The sequence below is a fragment of the Leptonychotes weddellii genome, chromosome 3, assembly GCF_054177405.1.
Source record: "Leptonychotes weddellii isolate Sample4059 chromosome 3, ASM5417740v2, whole genome shotgun sequence".
Classification (NCBI taxonomy): domain Eukaryota; kingdom Metazoa; phylum Chordata; class Mammalia; order Carnivora; family Phocidae; genus Leptonychotes; species Leptonychotes weddellii.
In genome coordinates this window covers 39,688,485-39,713,172 of record NC_138371.1, presented here as the reverse complement: position 1 = coordinate 39,713,172, position 24,688 = coordinate 39,688,485, and the positions used below count along the sequence as shown (strand labels likewise).

The 24,688-nt window shown below is 33.2% G+C and overlaps 1 protein-coding gene across 5 annotated transcripts in view; it reads left to right on the top strand.

The window, feature by feature from the left end:
- GLS (glutaminase) overlaps window positions 1–24,688 on the top strand; it is a 73,408-nt gene that overhangs the window by 6,712 nt on the left and 42,008 nt on the right. For all 5 annotated transcript variants that reach the window (XR_014143461.1, XM_006726969.3, XM_006726970.3 and 2 more), the window contains exons 2-7: window positions 8,702–8,798; window positions 9,142–9,263; window positions 13,760–13,889; window positions 15,191–15,270; window positions 17,811–17,974; window positions 21,967–22,025. Coding sequence is in view for 4 of the 5 variants with exons in the window: in XM_006726969.3 (XP_006727032.1) it covers window positions 8,702–8,798; window positions 9,142–9,263; window positions 13,760–13,889; window positions 15,191–15,270; window positions 17,811–17,974; window positions 21,967–22,025 (652 nt within the window). In the remaining variant the exon portion in view is untranslated. The remainder of the gene's footprint in view (window positions 1–8,701; window positions 8,799–9,141; window positions 9,264–13,759; window positions 13,890–15,190; window positions 15,271–17,810; window positions 17,975–21,966; window positions 22,026–24,688) is intronic.

Sequence of the window (24,688 nt, the reverse complement as noted above, 5' to 3'; positions counted from 1 at the left end):
GAGAGAAAGAGAACAACCTGGGGGGAGGGACAGGGGAGAGGGAGAAGCAGACTCCCTGCTGAACAGGGACCCCTCTGTGGGGCTCGATCTCAGGACCCGGAAATCATGACCTGAGCTGAAGGCAGGTGCTCAACCTACTGAGCCACTCAGGTGCCCCTAAAAATATTTTTTTAAAAAAATATTTTATTTATTTATTTGAGAGAGCACAAGCAGGGGGTGGGGCAGAGGGAGAGGGAGAAGCAGACTCCCCACTGAGCAGGGAGCCCAATGCAGGCCTCTATCCCAGGACTCTGGGATCCTGACCTGAGCTGAAGGCAGATAGTTAACCAACTGAGCCACCCAGGCACCCCTAAAAAAGATTTTTAAATTGTTATCTTCATGAGGGTATTCTGAGTGACATAGGCACTTAGGATTCTTGGTGGGAGTTCTTAAGAGTACAAACTTTTTAAGAACAGTTTTTAAACTGTATGAAACTTTAAATATATTCATACATTTTTAGAAATCTAGGCTGAGTTGTAGAAAGATGTATTCACTAATATTTTTGACATAGTATTATGCATACTAGAGAAGAATGGAGAAACACTTGTGTTCAACATTAGTGGAATGGTTAAGTAAATGACGATATATACATCCCTATTAGAGTCTCTTATTCAGTCATTTAAAATGTATACAGTTACTTTTGGTGTATAAGAAAATGGTAAGCCAGAAGTTAGAATATAAAATTTTCTATGCAGTATTATCTTAAGTGATCCTTAAGCTTTAAAAAAAAAAAAGCTTAGAAAAAGTATCTGAGGAAAATAAACTGAAATGGTATCAGCAGTGGTAGTTTGTGAGAATGGGCATGTTTTTCCTGCTTCTTTTGAGTTATTAAGATTGCTCATTATGAGTACAGTTGACCCTTGAATAATGTAGAAGTTAGGGGTGCCAGCCTCCCCTCGCAGTCAGAAATCCCCTCATTTCTCCAGAACTTAACCACTAATAGCCTACTATGGACTGGAAGCCTTACCAATAACATAAACAGTCAATCAATATATATTTTATTATGTTTTATGTATTATATGCTATATTCTTATAGTAAAGTAAGCAAGAGAAAAGATTTATTAAAATCATAAGGAGAAGAAAATATATTTACAGTACTGTACTGTATTTATTTAAAAATCCACATATAAGTGGACCCACATAGTTAAAACCCATGTTGTTCAAGGGTCAACTGCATATACAACTTCTGTAATTAGAAGAACCACATCTGTTAAATTTTAAAATTGTAAATCTTTACTTTGCTGTCTTAGTCAGCTAACCTAATATCCTGTTTCTGGTACATATAACAGGAAGTACCTACATTACATTAAAAAGTTAATAAAAAAGATCATGAGTGGATTTGTACAGCTCTTACTTATCATTATCAGCATTATCCCCATTGTATTCACTATTTGCAAACATCAAGCTTTTTTATTTCTAAACTATTCTTGGTGTAAGTCTCCTTAGAAAATGTTGCATATGTTTTGCTACAGTAAAAAGTTATAATGAGTAGAGTTTAACATTTCTTGTTCCAACTTAGGTTTTACCATAAGGGAGGTAGCATGGCTATAGTGATACTCTCAGGCAAATGTTGGTAAACTTTTTCTCTGAAGGGCCAAATAGTACATATTCTTGGCTTTGCATGCTCTCTGGTCTGTGTTAATACTATTCAAATTAGCTGTTATTAGCAAAACTGTCATGAACAGTAGGTAAATGAATAGGCATGGCTATCTTGCAATAAAACTACGTACAAAAACAGGGGGCACTGCTATAGTTTGCTGTTGGTGGTCCCAGCATTAAACTGTATTTAGTTGTGTAATGTGTTCTCTCATATTCTGACTGGTTCTACTTTGAATGAGTTTGTTCCTTTGTGGATTTTTGTATCTTGTGTCAGCTGCTACATCTTGTTCCTGTTCTTTATGTCTCCACTTTGGCTATTTTCTCTTATTCTCACCTTCCATACCTAATTCACTTTAGCTTTTAAAAAAATATTTCCAATAAAATGCATATAACATAAAAATTTTTTATCTTAAGCATTTTTAAGTTTACAGTTTAGTGACATAAAGTACTCTCTCTTTTTTAAAAGAATTCAGATAATTAGGCTTTTGTATAAAATGTGTGAATATAGATCGTGTGTGTGTGTGTATGTGTATTTATATCTCCTGAGTGAGTTTATAGTCTTTAGTATAGGAATTTAGGAGGACATCTATTTTAGCAGCTTAAAAACTGAGAATTAGAATTGGAAGTGACTTTAAAAACATCTAATTCTACCTCATTTTATATATTTAAAAGTTGGCCACATATACTAAATGGCCTAACTAAATGACTAAAGTTCATACAATATTAGGACTTACTTTGTTTTTTCATCCACTATTAGATTAATAAAATACTGTACCGAATTGATTACTTTCTTAGGTACAGGATTGGAGGACACCTTAAAAACCCATCTGCCAGGGCGCCTGGGTGGCTCAGTCGGTTAAATGTCTGCCTTCGGCTCAGGTCATGATCCCAGGGTTCTGGGATCCCTGTTCGGCGGGGAGTCTGCTTCTCCCTCTCGCTATCCCTCCCTGCCCCCAATGAATAAATTAAAAAAAAAAAATCTCCCCAGCTGATGTTTTTTCCTCTTCTGTTATACTCCCTGAAAATTGTTACTCATGTCTGCTTGAATACTTCCTTGACTGGAGTTCATTCCCTTAGAATATAGCACCTTCCATTTCAGAGCTGAAGTCTGCCTTACATTAACTTCTACTTACATATTTTAGTTATTTCAAAGACATCATTTCTAGAATGGTATTAAAGTGATTAAAATAACAATTCACATAATATCTGTATTTTTACAACTAGAGTGATTTATTAAAGATACTTGACTGAAGGAATAGGTGGTTGGAAGGACTAATAGAGTTGGACATCAGGGACTTGATCTGCCCAGGTCCTTGTCCTCCCCTCAGAGACCAGGAGACTGCCCCCCACCCAACCCCCCCCTCCCTGTTAGACTTCTAAAGTTGTACATGTGGACAAATTGCCATCAACTGATATGGACAGCCTGGTCACTTCCTCACATAAAGATGACTTTGGTGCTTCTTACTTTGGCATGCTTTTGAGTAAATTTCAGTAAAGTCCAATCAGAATAGCAGCCCTATTTTAATACAATCTCATCCTCACTTTGTACAGGATGCATTTTTAACAAGGTCGAACAACAGTTTAAGTATCTAACGTAAGTAATTCCCCTATTAACATTTTGGTTAGAAATTCTTTGGTATGTAAGGAGTCATATTTTTCATTATTCTGAATAAACTCCAGGTATTCCTTCTAAAATGAAGGGCTAATAACTGAGCGTAGTTGGTGTGGTATACTGGGAAGTATCCAGGGCTAGAAACCAAAGACCAGCTTTCCAGGACTAAGTCTGGTCCATCCACTTAAGAATTGTGTGACATTAGACATGTTGCTTGGCTTTGAGACCAGAGTCTTTATCTGTAAACTTACTTTAGCACATAGGGTTTTAAGATAGCAGGAGATCCTTTCTTAACAGTAAAGCCTTAAAATATGTAAGGTTTTGTTTTTAAATTCCACCAATAATTAGCCTTGGGGCAAAATGATTTGGAGAATAAGCAGAAATCATCACCTTGTCAGACTGTCAGACTTATAATGATACGTGGTCAGCCCCCATCAGTTCAACTCTCAACCCCATAGGTTTATTTAATTAATTAATTTTTATGGAAGTATAATTGACATACCATATTATATGGGTTCCATGTGTACAACATAGAGATTCCACATTTGTATGAATTGGGAACTAATCACAGTCAGTCTAGTTACCATCTGTCACCATACAAAGTTGACGCAATATTATTGATGGTGTTCCCCATGCTGTAAGTTACATCCTCATAGCTTATTTTATAAAATAAATAAGTTTGTACTTCTTGATCCCTTTCACCCAATTTGGTCCCCACTGCCCAACCCCTTTCCCCTCTGGGAACCACTACTGTTCTCCGTATCTGTGAGTCTCAGCTGGTTTAATCTGCTAATTTGCTGGTGTTGGTGGACAACTATTACTATCAATCAGATTACTTTAAATTCAAAATGATAAACTGATTTAAAAACAACTCCATATTTGTTTTTAAAAGATCATTGTTTTAAAATGACAACGTAAGTAAAAATACCAAAGCTTTCTTTTGTATTCTGTTAGTGGACTTTTTTTTTTTTAAACCTAGTTGGGGAAAAAAGTTTCTGATTATCTGATAGGTTTACTGTACTATACTATGCATTCAAGTTACATGGAGTTGCCCCCTGCAAAAAAAAGAAAAAAAAATTAAGGAAGGTAATACACCAGTCTTGAAGGTTTATAGTTTAGAGAAGTCAGGTAATATGAAATCTTATTTAACAAAAATAGGACAATATAGTTGATACCAATTTTTTTCTTCTCATTTTGCAGTTCTTAGTAAAGGCTTGCTTTTCATTTTCCTCCTTTCATTTGATACTAGAGTTTTTTAATAAATAAAATTTTGAACTGATGAGGGAGAGTTTGCAGTAGTGCTCCTAATTACAAATTATACTTACCTGATTTCCCCCACCCATCAAGGCAAAATTGAATGCTTACTTTGTACTTCCTAATACTTTTCTTACACTTCTGTCATAGTACTTGCCACGTTGCTGTAGTCTTGGCTCTCCTAGATAGCATCCTTACTTTATTCATCTTTACATTTCCAATGCTTAGCACATAATAGGCTGTATAAGAGATGTACAAAACTTAGTGATGCAACCCAGTGCAGGCTAAAAAGAGTATAGAAAATCTCGTTGGGGAAAGCCCTCTAAAACAATTGAAATGATCATTGATGCCTTAAAGGGTTAGGGAAAGGAAGGTCATAAACAGAAGGCTTATATAGATAAAAAATTAAAGGCACAATAGCAGGATTTATTTACAGGTTGGTGAGTCTAATTAATTAAAAGTTTAAGAATAGATAGTACAAAGCCAAATATAGAGAACTGAATACCAAACTGAGAAGCTGAAATTGTCCTTTGGTATTGGGTAACTGATTTGATTGATCAGTAAACAGACAGTACCTCTTTGCATGTTGCAGGTATTGGCCCTGAATTTAAACTCCACGTGTAAATTTTGGGGAGGTAGTCTCCTCATTTATTGTTTAATTTATATAGATCTCTCTCAACCCTGAAAATTAGGTATTTTCACAGCTCATAGGTAGAAACAGGCATCTGATTCATTCCTTGTTCTTTGTAAACACCCAGTGAATGCGTACCTTCATTGCTTTGGTCGTTCTGTTTTCTTTGCTGGAAAATCCCTTTCTGTTGCCGTGTTTTCAACTCCTACCCCATCTTTCAAGTCCAGCTGAAATTCTGTGTCTTCTAAAAAAACTTTACCTTATTAGTCCACAGTGAAGTAATTTTTCAGAGTGGATCCCATAGTCTCATTCTTGTAATTCCTCATTATGTGCGTCTTCTATTTTCAATTTAGACTGTAAGCAACAACTAACATAAAGCTGTACATGTCATAGATGCCAGTTAAATACATGGTATTTTTTTTTTTCATTTTCTTAAAGAATGATTTTTGTGTTCTAAGCAAGTATTTTGTAAGGGTAAAGTAGAGGAAGGAATGGATAAATGAAGGCACAAAATGATGGTAAAAGGCTCTTAAGGGCAGAGATTAGGAAGTGAGGGGTAATAAAAGGGAAGGAATAGAAAGGTATGTAACAAGGATTTTTTCTTTGGATATACTGATCTGTGTATATCTTACTTTAATTTTTTTAAGATTTTATTTATTTGACGGAGAGACACAGCGAGAGAGGGAACACAAGCAGGGGGAGTGGGAGAGGGAGAAGCAGGCTTCCCGCCAAGCAGGAAGTCCGATGTGGGGCTCCATCCCAGGACCCTGGGATCATGACCTGAGCCGAAGGCAGATGCTTAATGACTGAGCCACCTAGGCGCCCCTGTATATCTTATTTTAGTTGCTGAATGTCATAACCATTTTATATTTTTCCCTAGGGAATCTGGATGGCTCACTCAGGTTTATCAGTAGTTGCTAATGTAATGATTTGAGAGTCTCCTATAATCTATTTTTTTTGTCATTAAAACTTAAATACTCCTGAAGGATTTTTTAGTTACTATATGCTTAAAACTATAGTTTTTACCTTTTGAATTTTAATAGCAAAATACATTACTGTGAAGTGTTGCCACAAAGCCGTATTAAATTTGGAGAGAGAAAAGGGGTAATATCAAGAAAGATCTTTGGAGTAATTTCTTCCTCTTGAAAGTTTGGGGAGAATCTTGTCATTTATTTGTTTACCAGAGAGTTGAAGCTAACTCATTCTCAGATCAGAGTCTGAGCTTTTAAATGCTGAGATAGGTAGTACATTCTTTTTATCAATTTTGACCTATTTATTTTGTGAGCACATTTTTTAGAGATGACTTAAATCTCTCTTCTATGGATAAAAATTAGTCTCATCCAAAAGCAAGTAAATATTTACCTTTTTTTTTTGCTAGCTTTGACAATAACATGGTCATTTAAATTTTTGTGCTCTGTACCATAAGCTAAAGAAGTGTATATTTTATGTTATTTACTTAGCTTTTAGGCAAAGCAAATACCATTTACTGGTGTGGTAAATATATAGAAAGCTTATTCTGCAGTTTTTTAGTGACAAACTGCCACTATCTGAAGTTTATTTGACAAACCATTTTCTGTAAATAATTGGTCTGTTATTTTCCACTGCGGTTTTGATGGCTAGTTCAGTTTTTCTTTAAATATTAAGTCTTTGGTATTGTTGAATGCTGTTAATGGTTTGGATCAGGGTAAGACCTAGAAAAATTATACCTTATGAAAATAATAACTAGCTAGTAAGTTTGAGAGCCAGTATACTGTAGTGGTGAATAATTTGGGCTCTGGATTTGGAGAAATGGGTTCTAAATACATTTTTGCCACTGTGCAGTTTTGGGAAGCTTCTTGACCTATCTGAACTCCTGTTTCATTATATATATAGAAATTCATATTTCCAGGATATGTCATTAAATTATGGTAATCTATTTGTTAGTTTTTAAAAACTTTGGCATGAAATTGATACATTTTAAGGTTGACTTTAAAATCTAAAAGTTGGTGTAACAGCTTTGAAAGCAAGTTTAAATGATATTAATACCAACATTAATGTTTCTTTTAGGAGAAATTTTATATGTGCATGTATAACTGTCCATGTTCTGTGAACCAACTCTGTATTCTGTTGTCTTTTAAGATAGAAATATATGGGCCACTAATAATAGGGAAGTAATTATATTAGGAAATAATTAAGTACATATGGTCTTACTGAAGTATGGAACTATTAAGTAATCTTTGGGTAATCCAGAAAATATTTAGATACCTAGAAAGCTCTTTTTAACAGTATACAAACAGTTTTAAACAGACTTGAGTTCTGTGACAGTTTATTTTACAAAAGTAATGTATACAGTTTTCCCATGAAACTTGCCATTATACTATGGCTAGTCCAGAATTGTTCTGGATTAAGTTCTAAAATTAAGAAAATGAGTATTCCATCCTTCCTTTTTCTTTAGTTTTCTCTCTTTCTTGAAATACAGATAAAGTCTTTTCCAGAATATTTTATACACCCCCCACACACATGTATGTACTTCTCCCTCCCGTTTTAATAGGTGGGGAGATCTGCTTTACCTTGGATCTGTAATTCTTGTAACATCACTGTAATATAGTCATTGATGTTCAGAATATTGAAATGTGTTATAGTTTCAGAGCTAAAAATAAAAGACATAATAAGTTCATTATAGTTTGTTACTTGAAAATTTTTCAGTGGATAGGATAGGAAAAAATTCCTTTTTTGTTTAAATGTTTGGTTAATTATAGCATCTTATACTAGTTAATTAGTTAATTAAGATTTTAATGTTTTTCTTATGGTAAAAATTTTATTCTAACAGTCTTCTTTGTGATTTGTGGCATTTGGTCTATATATGTAAGCCTAGAGAACTTTAGAAATATTAACTGCAATTACCATCAATTGAGTACTTAACTCTCTGCCAGTCATCATTCTAAATGTATTGAATGTTTCCAGTCAACTGATCCTCACAACAAACAGCCCAGTGAGGTAGGCACTATTATCTCCTCTCAGATGAGGAAACTGAACCATGGAAAGGTTCTTTAGCTTATCCAAGGTGATTCAACTAGTAAGTATTACAGCTAGGATTCAAAACTGGTATACTAATCTTTATTGTCTGGTATGTAATTGCTGCCTCCCCCAGATTTTACAATCAGGTTAACTATTTTAATAATATATAAATATAGTCATCATATTAAAAAAAAACAAAAACAAAGTATTGACTCTTACCTGAACATTTGCTGAGCTCTTTAATTAGTATTGGGTGTTGTATTAGGCTGTAGAAGAGGGTATCACCGTAATAGATGACTAGGTATTAGTACCACTAGAAATGGTAATCAAGATTTTAAAACCTGGGATTAAAAAAATATATTCATTAATAAGTCATTTTCTACTTTTTCGGTGTGATTTTAGTTATAACTGGTTTGATTTTGGTAAATTAGCATTTATCATGACAGTAATCTTGATGAGTAGGTCAGCTCAGCTGTAGTCTGATTCAATGATTATTTAGTAATGGATATACCTAAAATCCATTAGAATGTTTCACAAGGATTAATTTTGTTTTCTTTTTTCCCCTTTAGTAAAATAAAACAGGGTCTGTTACCCAGCTTGGAAGATTTGCTGTTCTATACAATTGCAGAAGGACAAGAGAAAATACCTGTTCATAAATTTATTACAGTACGTTTTTATATTTTTCTATCTTAAACTTTTTAAAAATCAGTAATCCTGAATCAATAATACAGTAATATTGAAATGTAGTCTTAAAGGTCATCTGACGCTGTTTCTCTTATTATGTTTTCAAATTTTCATCATGCTCATTTCAAGGTAATCAGTGAAAGAAAATGAAAGAAACAATGAGAAACTTGTCCAGAAAGTGGGTAATAGTGATACTAAAATGCCCATATACGTATTCAGGTCCTGGGTAGAAGTTTTTATATACAGGAATAAAAACTTGTAGTTGGAATAAGCATATACATTATTTGCATTATGTATTTACAAACTCTTATTTTTTTAAAAACAGGCACTCAAATCTACAGGATTGCGAACGTCTGATCCCAGGTTGAAAGAGTGTATGGATATGTTAAGATTAACTCTTCAAACAACATCAGATGGTGTCATGCTAGACAAAGATCTTTTTAAAAAGTAAAAATTTTGCCAAACCTTTAATGGTGATTTGCTATGCTATATGGTGATTTTTCTTTTAAAACAAAATTGCATCTTTGAAGGCCAGTGCTTCCTGTGTAACTGAAAAAAAAGGGGGAATTTATAAACATCAATTGTTTGAAGAACGTGGTGCACATAAAGTTCTATAACACACAGGGGCTAAGAGTAGACTTTCTTTGAAACTGCTCTAAGGAAATGTAGGCATGGATGTTTCCAATTTACAGTATCTTGAAATTGCAATGTGTTTGAATAGAGCACACTCTGTCTTGTCACAGCTTAAATTGATCTCCAATTCATCTGCATGTCTTACAGGGTTTTTCCATATGGTCTCTGTTTCTTTACTACAAGGTGATTTAGATGGCATCATAAAATGAGAAGGCTTCAGAAAGCATGTATTCCTTAGATTTACATATCTCCATTGCCTGCTTCTCTCTTCAGACATATTAATACATAGGCTTTTGACTACTTCTATTTCCCTCAGAATATTTAAAAACTGAAGACACTTTAGAGATTAATGCCTTGATTTGGTTGAATGAGCATACTTATTTTGATTTTCCTATATTTGCCTATTTGTTTAGTATTTATCTTCATTAATGTGTTCCTACTTGTCTGATTTCTTAATGGTTTAAAAGATAGCATGTTTATAATGGATCCCAAAGAGGTAAATGGTATTTTAAACTACTAAGAGTTAGGTAAAAACCAGTATAAAACTGTAAACACTACTGTAAGACATTGGCTTTTTCTAGACCATAGGGTAAGTTGAGATAGATTCAAAGAATTCTAGCATCTCCCTTGAAAATTTATTTTTATGTATGTATGTATTTTTATTTATTTTTTCTTTTATTTTCTTTTGGGGACTGGATGATTTGTCCTAGGTAACTCCTGGGAATATCCTAGAGTATTAAGTCATTTGAAGGTGTGTTTAACTGAGGTCCTTCAGAGTTTCCTGGCATGCTGTGAAGCACTGCTGACAGTTTTAGATTCTTGTCTTTTTACCACAAGGTTCTTGATTCTGTTAACTCAGATGTTAGAATTGGTGTTAGGAATTTTGAATCCTCAAAATATGTTTCTTTGTGGAGGGGAGGAAATAATTTCTTGTTAGCTGTGCCTTTGCAATAAGGATTATTTTTAGTATTCATGAACTGTCGGAGCAAAGTACTCTTGATTACGGTGCCTTCTGAAGAGTTATTTTGATGTATCTGAGAATGAAGTTGTCAAAGAGATGGTAGGTAGATGTGTTGATAATAGGTATGAGGAATTGCTTTGGAATTTTAAATGAAAGTATTTTATACCTTTTTAGTCTGTTTAAAATTTTTGTGTGCTTTATAAACATGTTGCTGTGTTTAAATATGAAATTAAAAGTAACTTAAATATACTGATTATGAAGCCAGGAAACATAATCATACAATTTTCTGCCTATAATTATATAAAGTAATAGCAATTACCATATTTTAAACACTAATCCAATTTTTTAAAAAAATTGATGATTGTAATATAGGCAGTTCCCAACTTGACAAATGCTTAGTGTTTTATATGAGCAGGCAATGGAAAAGTCTCCATCTATACGCATAATGATTTCTCTTTTCATCTCTAGAATGAAGTAATTCAGAACCTTTGACTATTAGCCTTTTGGGGTCACCTAGAAAGGTGATTGCTCCAGAGAATTTTTTCCAAATAAGAAGTTTTCTAGTTTAGTGTTGCCTTAAATAAATTATCTCCTCTCCATGCAGGTGGGAAGGAGATGTTACAGTGGAATTCCATTTTCTCAGAGAAATAATTTATAAAGGTGGATGGGTTTGGTTGAAGTCAGTGTGTTGATTTTACCTAAAAAACATTGTTGGTTAGTATATTTAGCCTTTGAGGATAATCTGAGAAACAACTATTACATATGATTTGTTTTTTAAGGGAAAGTGTGTTCTAAGCATACTCTTTGGAGCATAATCTATTTGAAAGTTGGAGACTGCCTGTACCCATCTAGATAATTAATTGTTTTTAATGCTAATAATCCTTTAACTGATAGAAGTAGAAAATTATGTTGAAAATGAATGCCTTATTTATACATTTTTAACCATACAGATACTAGAGCTATTTTTATGTGTGATCATAATTTTTTGGTCTTCTCTGTTTTGGAGGGAAATGAATGGTAGTCTTTGCATTTGTATATTGATTTTTTTTTTAATTCATATCCATTATATTATCTCACTGATGAAAAATTGTGAGATACTTTCTAAAGCATGTGCATTATAGTTGTTAATCATAAATATTTAAGAAGAAAGATTATTATTCCCGGTTTACAGATGAGGAAACTAAACAAACATGAGAAAGATATGACTTGCTGAAAAGTATGAACCCTTCCTTCTCAGAATTCATTTTTATATAGGACTTCTAATTTTCTAGTTCCTTCCATGACATCTGTATTCAGATAACTCCCAATGAAAACATTTACTACCTGTAATTTTCATCAGTTTGCAGTAGACACTTTTTTGAGTGGTGAGATTGCTTGTGTTGGCCACAGTAATTCACCAGTGAAGTCAGTTACCACAACTTTACCAGCACCTTCTAGTAGAGGAGAAAACAACAAACCAGTTTCACTGACTGTACAGTTTGTTAATTATAAAGCTTCCTTTTAAAAGTGCTGTTTAATTTTAAATAGTTAAATAGTAGGTTAATAATTTAAGTTTGGCAGTCCTCATATTTTTTCATGTATAACTTTTTGAAAAATTAGGATTTAGTTTTGATACAGATACAGTGATTTAAGATCAGGAATTGTCTTAACTTTTTCCTGCTGAGAAATGTTTTCTTTAGTATAATTTCTTTACAACTCTCATATGTGCAAATTGAATTGCTATTTAAAACGTTAAATATTAAATCAGTGGCATGCTTAATAATTTTTAGATTAACATTGAAACTATGAGAAAATAATTTATCAAAGTTTATTGAAGTAAATGTTATCTCTGAGATGTCAATTATTTCTATGTCTGTTGGTTAATAATGGAAATTAGGACTATAATTTTTCATGTTGTAATTGGGCACATCTTTATCATTGGAAATAACCTGTATTATTTTAAATCAATATTTTAATTTTATACTGCCAAATGAGTATATTCTCTGAATTTTTAATTAATAGTTAAAAGTGAAATCTGACTTAATTTTAATTCGATGTTTCATTTAGATCAATTTTAATTAAAATGCTGAGATATAAAAACTAAAAAAGAAATACTGAGTGTTTAGTTCTTCATTTCTCTATAGTTAATGAAAGTTATTTACTTATAGGTACAGTTTTCTTACCTATAAAGTAAGGAAATCATCTTTTTCAAAATGTTCCTTACCTATGAAGTAAGGAAATCATCTTTCTCAAAATCATCTTAAAATTTTCATGGTTGAACAGATGAATAGTATTTGAAACTTACTTTTTATTAAAAAAAAAAAATGCTAATTTGGATTTTTTTTTTTCCTTCCCAAAGAAGGTAATATAGTACCACATCATTTACCTGTGAGGAATCCAGTTACATAACTTTCCATAGTTAGTGGCTTGACTTTCTCTTACTGAGTTACTGAGACTCTTAAGAAGATGAGCTTAGAAGATGGTTCACTGTAACCTATTTAAAAAGCTCTTCTTTAAGGTTACATTAATATATTGATTTTCTGGCTTAAGTCCTTTTTAGAACAAAGCAGAATATTGGTTCAAATCGTTAGATTTCATGCTCTCCCATCCACATGGTTTACCATTATCTTTTTAAATAGTTTTTAACAATGAGACCTTTTTATTCTGTAATGTATTACATATCTTATAGTGAATAGAATAATATGATTTCATATTTTTGGTGATTCATATAATGTAAAGTTAATTACTCTAAATAATTTTTTTAAAACTATACATTATTGTTACAAGCATTTTAATAAGTATTTTATTCTAATCTGACTAAATAAAGTTGATTTTATTTCTGTTTGTTAGCTTGGAAATACAGATTTTTCAAACTGTAATTTAGCAAAAATATAAAGTTTAAAGTTTTTTTGTGAAATACTACTAATAGTTATATAGGAACTAAGGGATATGTCTGAAGTTACTTAATGGATCAATAAACAGGATCTCAGCTATGACATATTAAAATCCAATTTTTGTTAACCAAATGTCATGCTGACATATATTCTTAACCTTGGTGGGCTTAAGAAACTTGTCTTTAGATGCTCTTGATATTTAACCTGGTAGAATGCTCTGCTCTTTTATCTTTGACACAATTTTTAGGCAATCTCATTTATTTCTTTAACTTGTTCAACAGCTTACAAGAAACTGCATGAAAGACTGCTTGAAGGAAAGAAAATAATACAGAAAGTATAATTTATAGATTTTAGTTTATTGTATAAAATGATGAATTTCTCTATTGTTTAAATATTCTCCTAATTAATATTGTTATTACCAAGTACTAATATTTGAAAGGCACCCAGTAAATTAATTTTTTTTTCACATTCCACAGATGTGTTCAGAGCAACATTGTTTTGTTGACACAAGCCTTTAGAAGAAAGTTTGTCATTCCTGACTTTATGTCTTTTACCTCTCACATTGATGAGTTATTTGAAAGTGCTAAAAAGCAGTCTGGAGGAAAGGTAACATTTTTGATGTGAATATTTTCCTAAACCAATCACTTAATTCAGCTCAAGTTGAGGTATAGAAATTCAAGTTGTGGAGTTTTCTTGTGCTTTGCTAGTTAAGAAATTTAAGCTAAGTGAAGCTACTGGATTAAATGCTTTTAAAATATTTTAAATATTCAATTTTGTTATTTGGGCTACAAAGAAATTTTTTTTTTTTTTTAAAGATTTTATTTATTTATATGACAGAGAGAGACAGCGAGAACAGGAACACAAGCAGGGGGAGTGGGAGAGGGAGAAGCAGGCTTCCCGCCGAGCAGGGAGCCCGATACGGGACTCGATCCCAGGACCCCGGGATCATGACCTGAGCCGAAGGCAGACGCTTAACGACTGAGCCACCCAGGCGCCCTGGGCTACAAAGAAATATTAAGTTTAAGAATTCTTTTTTATTTTCAGATGATGGAAATGGCTTTTAACTCATTAAAAAAACAGTAACTTTATTAAGAATTTCTGTAAATGTAATATCCTTGAACATTAAATTTTAAAAATTCTCTAAATAAAATAACAAGGGCTGTTTTATTTTTTCTCTGTATTGAAAGTTTTTAGAAATGAAACCCTGCTACCATGACTTTGATTAAAGAAGTTCTATTTTTTTACCTTTTTTTAATTTTATTATATTATGTTAATCACCATTCATTACATCATTAGTTTTTGATGTAGTGTTCCATGATTCATTGTTTGCATATAACACCCAGTGCTCCATTCAATATTTGCCCTCTTTAATACGCATCACCAGGCTAACCCATCCCCTCACCGCCCTCCCCTCTAGAACCCTCAATTTGTTTCTTAGAGTCCGTAGTCTCTCATGGTTTGTCTCCCCCACCGATTTCCCCCCTTCATTTCTCCCTTCCTACTATCTTCTTTTTTTTTTTAACATATAATGTATTATTTGTTTCAGGGGTACAGGTCTGCGATTCAACAGTCTTACACAGTTCACAGTGCTCACCATAGCATGTACCCTCCCCAGTGTAAAAATCAAGTCTTAGTTCCTCTTTTAGACTGTGCTTTTCTAGGAATTGAGAATGCATTGGAAAACATACGGGATGAGGGAGACTGAGAAAAGCCAGTTAGATCTTACCTGTAATCCTCAAATCTCTTCTGCCCTTAGTTTTTATGAATATTATAAAAGATAGACCACAAAACCATTGAGAGCTATAAAATAATTTTTCATTAGTGGAAGCTAAATTAAGATAAATTTTTTGATAGAAGAAATATTATTTGCTTGTATTCTGTTAATTTTTTCCCAATATTTTGTATAGGTTGCAGATTATATTCCTCAGCTAGCCAAGTTCAGTCCTGATTTGTGGGGTGTGTCTGTGTGTACAGTAGATGGACAGAGGTGAGTTTATTTAATATTCGTGAAAACCAACTGTAAGCTTTCAATTTTACGTAACAGCATGAGGTAGAGAGGAGCATTTTCTGTGATGGAAATTAGCCATAACATGATAGGAATTCAAGAAGGAAAATAAGTTTAGATTTTAATTTAATTTTTAAAAACTCAACTGAAGTAGTCTTAACACTAAATTTCATGAGGCATTTCATCTCATTCACAGTTGTAGTCTTGTTATTTGAGTATTTATTTTTCAAGTACCTGCAATTACAGTTTTTCTTAGGAGAAGCAGACTTGTCAAAACATGAAATTATTCACTAATGAACTGACCACTAATCAAATTGGTTCCCATTTCTTAGTTTAACATTAACAGCCTCTCACTGTCATTGTTGCTTATGCTCATGGTATGAGCTGTGTGATAGTTAAGAGAGTACAGTATGATAATAGTCTTTCCGTCTGTCATTTGCAAACTTGCAGGATCTCATTAAGTCCATGAAAGTGATCTTTGGGAAGTGCTCAAGCTATAGGCAGAGCCATTGACAAATGATGTTCTAGCAGAATTATAAAAAGGATAATGATGTGAAGGCACTTCAAAGAGAATGATTTGGTTTTAAAAACAATAAATTATGTGAGGCCCTTGAAAAATTGATAAAGTTCTGGAATATTTTTTCAAGAATGACTTTTTATTATGCTGTGAGCCAGATATAAGGATTTATTAATCATGTTATAATTTGGTTTTGTCAAGTCAGAAAAATTATGCCAAAAAAAAAAACAATTTTTTTAATTCATTTGAAGGCTTAGCTCAGAGTTATAATCTTTGTGTTCCTTTGTTTTTTACTAAAGTATTTCTTTTTAAATTAAAATGTAACTTACATAAAGTATGGTGTACAACTCCTAAGTGTATACAGCTTTATGAATTTATACCAGTGATTAATTTTATCCTAAATTTTGTTAAAACTACAAGTCATTTAGCCTCATAATTTTCAGTCTTAAATACCTTCTTTCTAAGTGATCTTTTTATTTTTTACCAATAATCTTCCTCAAGTATTTACAGTAAAAAGACATATGGTTTAGCCCATTCATTCTTAAGGTATCTGAGGCCCAAAATTCCTCTAATACTGGCAGAGGTAAAACAAATACGTGGGTCTCTTAACTTCTAGTTTGTTGTTCTCTCCATTATGACAGGCTTTTGTTCTCATCTGGGCCTGTAAAATGTACTAACCATTAATTGTGTGTTGAATTAAATGTTGGGTGCTATAAAAGGATACAAATACATGAGAAGACGTGGCTTTATTCTTACGGACCAAATTCTAGTATGGAGTGATAGCTCTGTTTTTGTATTTGGAGGAAATGGTTTATCATGTAATGGAAATTTTTATATTTGGAGGAAATGATTATAATGCAAGGCTTGCACATGATTTTTCTCTTAAACATTCTCTGTGTGTGGTGATGATTCTTTTAGGTTAGTTGTCTCATCTAGAGAATTTTAAAAGTTGACTTTGGATTAGAACATATGTATTTTTAAATAAAGGTAATAAGACAGGCTCTTGTCAGGTTTTAGAATCATTGTCAAGTTGAAGTTATAGTCTGAATTAGAAATTATTCATAAACATGATAGGAAGAATATTATATATTTTTACTATCTATACGTATGTATTATAGTCCATAATATAGTTGGAAGTAAGGTGGTCGGCTCTCTGATGTTTCCTTGCCCTTTGATGTCTCCTCTAACCCCGTTTTGCCCAGGGGTGGTTGTTAATATTACCCAGTTGCACTATGAATGAGTTTCACTCTGAATGAATGAGTGACTGCTCTGTGTTGGGGCATAGTTCAGGGCACCTGGGATACCGTTGAATAAAATAAAAATCTCTGCCCTTGTGAAGCTTACATTATGATGGGGTCAGTCACAGTTTTTCCATTTTTAAACCTATTTTGTAGTTCATGTACATCCCAGTTTGGAAACATATAAAGCTTTCTTTTTGTTCTATTGTTTAGATACATGGTAATAATGATGCCATTAATGCCAGCTCTAATATAGTTTATAAAACTGGGTGCTGTTTATTTTAACAGGGCTGGAATTGTGAGTAGATATGGTTCAGAGGATGAGGCGTTTATAGTCAAGGTCTCAGAGAATGGTATTGAATCCCAAACTGAGCTCTGTTTAAAAACTAACCACCACGGTATAGCCATGATTAAACCTATGAGTGAAAAAGTGGTGACTGATTTCTAAAAGGGCTAGTTCATTTTAATGCTTGAATATAGGTAGGAGTAAGGAGGGCCATACCCTCTTGGCCTCAGAGGAAAATTTTCACATTACTTATTTATTATCTAATTCTGAACCATATTATTACCTGCATACTTTTAAGCTTTTGCCTTATTTGCAGTATTCTTCTTAAAATTTATATTTATTCTTTAATATCCAAGTAAACTTGTGGTTGAATTATGGGAAAACCTTTGTAAATTAGAATTAACATGTAAAAATAACTCCAATTATTCAAACATTTTTTTCCAGTTGATTTTAATTATTTTTTAAATCTACTTTTAAATAGGCATTCTATTGGAGATACCAAAGTTCCATTTTGTCTTCAGTCCTGTGTAAAACCTTTGAAATATGCCATTGCTGTTAATGATCTTGGAACAGAATATGTGCATCGATATGTTGGGAAAGAGCCAAGTGGATTAAGATTCAACAAACTGTTTTTAAATGAAGATGGTAAGAATTACATAAAAGTTAGAAAAAGAAATACCCCATTTTCCTATTTAAATCTAACGCCTGGGTGGCTCAGTTGGTTGAGCATCTGCCTTCGGCTCAGGTCATGATCCCGGGGTCCTGGGATCAAGCCCTGCATCAGGCTCCCTGCCTACCGCTCCCCCTGCTTGTGCTCTCTCTCTCTCTGACAAATAAATAAAATCTTAAAAAAAATAAATCTAAGAAGTTATTTTTTAATATTTTTGAAGAAAATTAAAAACATTCATACTTTTTTTTCATTTCTCATGGAGTTTCTGTTAAACCCACAGACATAGTTTGTTTAATCACCTACTTAAAAATTTTTTTTTTTTAGGGCGCCTGGGTGGCTCAGTTGGTTAAGCGACTGCCTTCGGCTCAGGTCATGATCCCGGAGTCCGGGGATCGAGTCCCACATCGGGCTCCCTGCTCGGCGGGGAGTCTGCTTCTCCCTCTAACCCTACCCCCTCTTGTGCTCTCTCGCTCACTCTCTCTCCCTAATAAATAAATTTAGAAAAAAAAAAAAAAATTTTTTTTTTTTAGGCCTCTCATACCATTGGAAAATGGACTAGGGAGAAGATGGGGCAGGGAGTAAGATTTTCTTTTCACTTCCTAAACATATATAGGAGAATATCTTGTAGTAAAATCTCACAGTGTTTGGGATTTGCTGTAAAATAATTAAGTGAGTATAGCTGGGAGTGCTGGGTGTGATTATTACTACATGTTAGTAATTATTGAGGCTAACTTAGATAGCTACATGGGTGTTTATTCTTTCTACTTTTGTATCTTATATATATTTGAAAACTTCCAACACAACAAGTTTTTATGGTGGCTGTGGTTGAAATAATGAGTATTTTTGCTTTTTCTTTTTCATAACATTTAATATTTGAAAGAAACATCTTGTATTAAATAGTTGGCTGGCTAACAAGTATTACTGCTTAATAGGAATTCAAAAGCAAAGGGGGAGGACAAAGGTAGTTAGTACTTTTGATCTGATAGAGGTTTTATTTTATTTATTTATTTATTTTTAAAGATTTTATTTATTGAGAGAGAGAGGGAGAGCATGAGTAGGGGGAGGGGCAGAGGGAGAGGGAGAAGCAAACTCCCCACTGAGCAGGGAGCCCCATGCAGGACTTGATCCCAGGACCTGAGATCATGACCTGAGCTGAAGGCAGATGCTTAACCAACTGAGCCACCCAGGCACTCCTGATAGAGGTGGTTTTTGTTTGTTTGTTTTCTGTGATAGAAGTTTTAAATCTAAACACCAACCTATGTATTGGTTTCTATATTTCAGTATTTCCTACATACGCTATCTTTCTCATTTTGTGATGAGTTAAGATAGAATCAAAGAAAGAAGGAGTGAAGGAATTTAGTGGTTGCAATAATGGTTGTGAGAAATATACTTTTGCATTTTTTGTTTGTGCTGGATGAAGAATGAAATGTGCCTTATACTTATTATTGTTTTATTTAATTTTTTTAATGAAGTTATAAGAATGGTATTTTCTTGGGGCGCCTGGGTGTGGCTCAGTTGGTTAAGCATCCAACTCTTGATTGCAGTTCAAGTCATGATCTCAGGGTCCTGGGATTGAGCCCCTCGTGGGGCTCCAAGCTCAGCAGGGAGTCTGCTTGAGATTCTCTCTCTGCTTGTCCCTCTGCCCCTCCCCACTGCGCCCTCTTTATTTCTCTAAAATAAATAAATCTTAAAAAAAAAAAGAATGGTATTTTCTTGTGCTTCTCTATTTGTTTTGAGAGCAGTTCCAAACACTGAGGTGTTGGCTTTTGAGCCAAAGGCAGAGAGAGCAGTTGCTTACATCTGAAAGTTGCACTGTCATGCCATGAAATGCTTTAGTGTTCTTTGAAAGATCTTCTTGAATGCAGCTGATGTATTTGCAGAATATTTATGATTTAGAAAATATTAAATGCACATATTTATGTGGTACCATTTGGAATACACACATTAGCTGCCTTGTAAAGGCCCTAGAGCCTAAACATGATGTCAAAAAACCACAAAAGGACAGACTCATAAACATCTGCACAAACACAAATATAAACTAATTTAGCACAGCTTGATTTCCCTATTGTTTTTTGTCTGTATCTTATTTTTTTCAGGTGAATAATATTGGAAATTTTTTGTTAGCTCCCTTTTGCCATGTAGTACTTTTCTTTGACAGTAATTGCCCTCATTTTGTGTGATCTCAGAGAAGGCAAACTTCTCTTAGGGAGATTTGGAATAGGTGAACTCTTGATTGTAAATACTCTGATACTGTACTCCAAATGTTAAAATTTAGTATAATATCAGAGTATTTACAGTTTGGAACTAATCATCATTATGGGTAACCCAAAATGTACAGTGTTTAAACCATAGCTACTAAATCACATTGTTGATCTTATATTGAGGGGAAACTGGTAAACTGTCAATTACCTAATTTTTTGTCTTTATTTTTTAAAATAAAGAAAAATTTAACAATGTTATTGGGAGATACTTCACATGCCATATAATTCACTCATTTGGAGTGTGTGGGGAGGGTGGGTAGAAGGAGAGAAAAGAATCTTAAGCACGCAGGGCTGGATCTCAGGACCCTGAGATCATGACCTGAGCTGAAAGAGTCGGATGCTTAACTGACTGAGCCACCCAGGCACCCCCAGAACAGGCAAATCTATAGAGACAGAAAGTAGATTACTAGTTGCCAGGGGTAGGAGAGAAATGGATACTCACCGCTAATGGGTACAAGGTATCTTTTTGGGGTGACAGAAGTATCCCAAAATGGATTGTGGTAATGGTTGCACAACTCTATGAATATACTAAAAGCCAATGAACTCTCCTCCAAACAAAACTGAAAAGCTAAGAAATCGCTTAGTTTATAATAAGGACAAGCCTGGAGTTAACAACATCATTTTTGACACTTCTTAAATATGTTTTTACAGGAAAAAACTATTACATTCTGAGGCATGACATTTTAGGAGAAAAAGACATGAAATTATCTTTCATGAAGGCTTTTTTTGGAAGGTCAATGGTAAATGTATTTTATCTTAGCCAGGAGCCATGATTTCACAGATATCAGTGTAATCAGTTGATATTTGAAATTCTATTTGTTGTAAGAATTAAGAGATAGGATTTTGGATGAACTTAAATTATAAATAATTTTTTAAATCTTTATTGTCAGGAAATATAGAAAAAATACAGAATATAATTTAAATCCCCTGTAATATTTTTATCATAGGTATATCCCTTTATAGTGTTTTTCTTTTTCTACATGTGTATGTGTATATTCATAAAAACAAAAATAAAGCACTTTTTAAAAAAGATTTTATTTATTTGACAGAACACAAGTAGGCAGAGCAGTAGGCAGAGGGAGACGGAGAAGCAGGCTCCCCACTGAGCAGAGAGCCTGATGCAGGGCTTGATCCCAGGACTCTGGGATCATGACTTGAGCCAAAGGCAGACACTTAACCAACTGAGCCACCCAGGTGCCCCCAAAATAAAGCACTTTAAAAAGCAAGAGTGGTTTCATACTAGATGTGCTTTTTTCAAGGTTATTTTTTAATAGTGTGCCATGTACATTTAAGCATTTCATGTGTTTTAATTCATTCAAGAATTATGACTCACTGAGGTGTTGATGCTATTTATTACTCCCAATATACAGTGGGAAAATTGAGGCATAGTGAAGTTCAGTTACTTGCCCAAGGTCAAATAGCTAGTAAATGGTAGTTAGGAAATTTCGATGTACTTTAATACTACTATTCACTGTCTTTTGATACATGAATCTTTGTTTCCCTATATAGTTACTATAGAAGTATATTATGGGTTTGATAAGTAAATGACTTAAATGCATTCTTTCACCCTCTTTTCCCCCTGCCATAAAAGAACTGTAACAATATCTTACATAAAGAAAATAGATGTATGTTCACGGGAAATACCTATGCATCATAGAAAATGATATCAAGTATTTGAAATAATGCTATCGTTTTATATTTTATAGATAAGCCACACAATCCTATGGTAAATGCTGGAGCAATTGTTGTGACTTCATTAATAAAGGTAAAATGTTGACAATTCCTTTTAACCTAGTAAGTTTTTAAAAATAACTAAGGCATAAAGATGAATCTTGGATTAATTATGTAGAATTATGAAAAGTTTTGGTGTTAAAAAAATTAATCTTATGGTATAAAGCTAAAATTCTTATTTAAAAATAAATAATGTAATTTCAAGGACGAAATTAAAAACAGATGACTCATTGTAAGAGTTACTCAGTCACTCTTGACCTGAAGATCTGGCAAAAATTCAAAAAGAAGTCTCTGCTGAACAATAGGCACAGAGGTTTTTCTTCCTAAAGTTTTGATATTTTTTCTTCCTTTTCCTTTTGGCTCTTCGAAAATGAACAGATGTAAACACAATTAAAAGCATTTTACTGTTAACTGTCATCAGCATATGTAGGAACAAATGTTCTGGTACTTTGTGTTAAGACAAAGTACATTTACCCTTGAACATTCTGAAGTCCTTTCTACTCTCAGGAGCTACATTCACAATTTTCATCTGAACTTCTTTCATTTGTTTTGCTTATTATCATAACTGAGTAAGACTTATTCCAATTATTAAGTTTTATTATTTTTCCTATGCTTTGTTTTACATTGTATGTTTTGATTTCGATTGTTTTAGTGTCTGGTTTGCCTTAATAATTGGAAGCTCTAATGTTGTTTGGAATAAGTATTTGAAAATGATATGAGTGTGTGATACTGTTTAGATTTTTAATTTCTAATTATAAATTTCATTTATATTCAAATAAATCTCATTCGTGTTTGGAACATTTATATACTTTCTTCAGTAAATCCGTGCTTATCTTTTCCAAGCATAAAAAAACATAACTACATGGCTTTGTAGATGCATTAGTGAGGACAGGATACCCTGGTTACACAAAGAATGTTTGGATATAAATTATGCCTTTGGCCCAATTAATAAAAACTTAACCTAATTTGTATACTAGAAATCCTCTTTCATGAATTTTATATGTTCATGAGAAAAGGCTTTAAATAGAAGACTACTATGATAAGAATTCTGTATGTTTAGTTGTTATTTTAGCGTAAATACTTCGTAAGCATTGGCCCACTTAATCTTTTTAACTCTAGTGAGGTAGGTATTATATAGCCAAGTATTATTCTTTAATGTAGCTAATTTTAATAGACTGTGGAAATTTTTATTTGCCCATTATAACATCTAGCTATTCATGACTGTTTTACATAAGGTAAAAGTTGTCAGTTTGAGGTGAGAGAATATTTGTTGTAGAAAATTATAATACAAATCTGTGCTAGGCACAGTCCTTCCTTCAGGTAGCTTGCTTACCTTGTAGTGTGAGGTGGACACAAGTATGAATGGGTCCTTACGGTGAAATTCAGTAAACATTGTGATGAGAGAAAAGTCTCTTTAATAATTGTTTAGATTTGAACAAGTAACAAATTAGAGGTAAGGAAAGTTATGATAATATAACCTATGTATTAGTGCTTGATGAGAAAAGCACTAGAATGGTTCCAAAGCTTTTTTGGGTCTTCCCAGAAAAATGTTCACATACGGTGATTATAAAACTTTAAGGAGTTTACAGACCCTTTGAAAGCTGATCTGTGAATCCAAGTTGAAGAATTCTTACATTGGAGAAAGAATAACATAGCACACCAATAGTATTTTCAGGAAAGGGCATACGTAAATGATAAAAAGAAGCCTTCCTTAACTGCATGCACTTAAACATCTTTTGTTTAATGATTCATGGGTTTCATATACTACGCTGAAATGCTGCATGTGAGAAATGCATGTCTGGTCATATCACACCATCACTTCATCAGTTTCATTTCTCATGTTCAGTCATGAGCCATAAAAGTCACATTATATGAAACTGAAAAAAACACGTATACACAACATAAGTGTGGTTCAGTGTCCAACAGTGCAAAAATTTAACTGAGTCATCTTGTATTTATAAATTTGATCAGTGATTTTAAATATAGAAACATTTTTAATTTACTGGCAAAGTTGAAAATGAGGCTTTGGGATATAGTTCATATTTAAGGTCACTTTCTTGGCATTTTTGTTTTGTTTTTAGAAGTGTTTCACAAATTTCTTTCTTTTTCTTTAATGAAGTTCATCTAAGTCTTGGAGGGGTATGTAATGTAATGTAATACTTCTTTAGACTTTTTTTTTTTTAAAGAATTGAGAACTCCTCTAAAAATCTGTATGTTATCTGTGAAGGTTGTATGATCACATATTTATGAATTAGTAATTGAAATTGAGGTAACAAAACTATTGCCAGAAGGGTCTTCAAGTCCAGCCTTCTTACTTTATATAGATGAGGTGAAGAAACTGAGACTAGACAGGGACTGACAGCAGTAGAGTCGGGCTTGAGCTAAATCTGATGTGTTTGCTCTTCATTAGAATTCATTCTGCCATATTTAATGTAGGTGTTTGCTGTTTCTCTTGATGACATCTTTGTCTTTACCTAGCATAGTTATATTGTCCAAAAAGCAGAAGTTTTATTTTTTTAATTTTAACTTGTACAAAAGATAACAGTTTATTGGCTTAAAAGTCACATCTAATTTTAGTGGGTGTAATATGGTCATTCTTTGGACGTTAGTCAGTACCTGCTATCTGTAAGGAACTAATAACCCTTTTCTCAAGGAGCTTGCATTTGAGTACCCAAAGCGTGGATATTTTACCATGGC